Here is a 2,500-nt window from a genome sequence, read left to right on the forward strand (position 1 = left end):
GATCCAGCAGAGCCTGAAGCTGTTCTGTGGTTGAGCACAGACGAGCACTGAACACTATTGACCAGAACATGTCACCGCTGTCTTATAAAGACCTCAGGAACTGTGGACACTTGTGGAGAAGTTAAACATGATGATGAGATGATCAGTGTAACTCCACAACAACTACAGAAATGTCTCCACTAACATTCAGAAGCTCTTCCTGAGTCTCTCCGTAAGGCTGCACTCGCTACTGGTTATTCTGGGATTCTGGATGAGGGAGATTGGCCTGTTCTGTTATTGCCGGAGTTTCTGAAGCTCGAGTAAAGACTCCGCCCTCTTCTGAACAGAGGCGGAGCTAAAGCTCATTTGCATTTAAAGGGACACACACAAAAGCGGCGTGTTTTTGTTCATACCCAAAAAGGGGCAAATTTGACAAGCTCTAATTAATGATCTGATATTTTGAGCTGAAATCTCACAGACACACTCTGGAGACACCAGAGATTTATATTACATCTGGTGAAAAGGGGCATAATGTGTGTGTGCTCTCTCACCCCTCGAAGCAGTGAGCTACAGTGAGAGCCCACTTGTCCCCGATGAGCACACAGCCACAGATGTGTCCGCTAGGTTCACTCTGTAGTGAGCACTGCCATGGCCAGCGGCCCGGGCGACTCGTTCGGCCTCCCAGAATCCTCTTCACCATCCGGGCCGCAGGGCGACGCCCACAATCTGAAATACAGAGAGAGAATGAGTGAGGAACCACCATCTTTCGGGCTTATGTAAGGCACAGACGTGTGCGTGTGTGTGTGTGTGAGAGAGAGTGTGTGTGTGTGTGAGAGTGGGTGCGTCAATCAGTCGTACACACCGTCTCTTGTACACTGCAGTGAGATCCTCTTGTATGATGGGCAGCTCTGCCTGCAGGAGGAAGTGATGTTGATAAGAGTGACACGGGTCAAACACATTCTACATGTAGTGTGTGGTGTTTTTGCTGCTGTCATGTGTGTGTGTGTGTGTGTGTGTGTGTTCAGTAATGTCAGTTTCTAAACAGGCTCTTCTCAGTGACTGCTGTTCTTTGATGAAGTGATTCATAATTACAAGTAAAAGTCTAGAATTCAACTTCAACTTACTCACACACTCACTCACACACTCACTCACTCACTCACTCACTCACTCACTCACTCACTCACTCACTCACTCACTCACTCACTCACTCACTCACACACTCACTCACACACTCACTCACACACTCACACACTCACGCACTCGCACACTCACTCGCACACTCACTCACTCACTCACACACTCACTCACTCACTCACACACTCACTCACTCACTCACTCGCACACTCACTCGCACACTCACTCACACACTCACACATTCACACACTCGCACACTCACACACTCGCACACTCACACACACACTCACTCACTCGCACTCACTCACTCACTCACTCACTCACACACACACACACACTCACACACACACACACACACACTCACTCACACACTCACTCACTCACTCACTCACTCACTCACTCACTCACACACTCACTCACACACACACTCACACACTCACTCACACACTCGCACTCACTCACTCACTCACTCACTCACTCACTCACTCACTCACACACACACACTCACTCACACACTCACTCACTCACTCACTCACTCACTCACACACTCACTCACACACTCACTCACTCACTCACTCACTCACTCACACACTCACTCACACACTCACTCACACACTCACTCACACACTCACTCACACACTCACTCACTCACTCACTCACTCGCAAACTCACTCGCACACTCACTCACTCACTCACACTCACTCGCACACTCACTCGCTCACTAACTCACTCGCTCACTCGCACACTCACTCGCTCACTCACTCGCTCACTCACTCGCTCACTCACTCGCTCACTCACTCACTCACTCACTCGCTCACTCGCACACTCACTCGCACACTCACTCGCACACTCACTCGCACACTCACTCGCACACTCACTCGCACACTCACTCGCTCACTCGCACACTCACTCGCACACTCACTCGCACACTCACTCGCACACTCACTCGCACACTCACTCGCTCACTCACTCGCACACTCACTCGCACACTCACTCGCTCACTCACTCGCACACTCACTCGCACACTCACTCGCACACTCACTCGCTCACTCGCTCACTCACTCGCTCACTCGCACACTCACTCGCACACTCACTCGCACACTCACTCGCACACTCACTCGCACACTCACTCGCACACTCACTCGCACACACACTCGCACACACACTCGCACACACACTCACACACACACTCACACACTCACTCGCACACTCACTCACTCGCACACTCACTCACACACTCACTCACTCGCACACTCACTCGCACACTCACTCGCTCACTCACTCGCTCACTCACTCACTCACTCACTCACTCACTCGCACACTCACTCGCACACTCACTCACTCACTCACTCGCTCACTCGCACACTCACTCACACACTCACTCGCA

The 2,500-nt window shown here is 51.4% G+C and overlaps 1 protein-coding gene across 1 annotated transcript in view; it reads right to left on the reverse strand.

Moving 5' to 3' along the window:
- Positions 1 to 2,500, reverse strand: part of corin (corin, serine peptidase) — a 48,060-nt gene that overhangs the window by 6,232 nt on the left and 39,328 nt on the right. Inside the window, exons 19-20 of the mRNA XM_079848347.1 lie at positions 842 to 891; positions 531 to 705 (exon numbers count right to left, since the gene is read on the reverse strand). Coding sequence (XP_079704473.1) covers positions 531 to 705; positions 842 to 891 — 225 coding nt within the window. The remainder of the gene's footprint in view (positions 1 to 530; positions 706 to 841; positions 892 to 2,500) is intronic.

Source organism: Squalius cephalus, assembly GCF_949319135.1.
Source record: "Squalius cephalus genome assembly, chromosome: 18".
NCBI lineage: Eukaryota > Metazoa > Chordata > Actinopteri > Cypriniformes > Leuciscidae > Squalius > Squalius cephalus.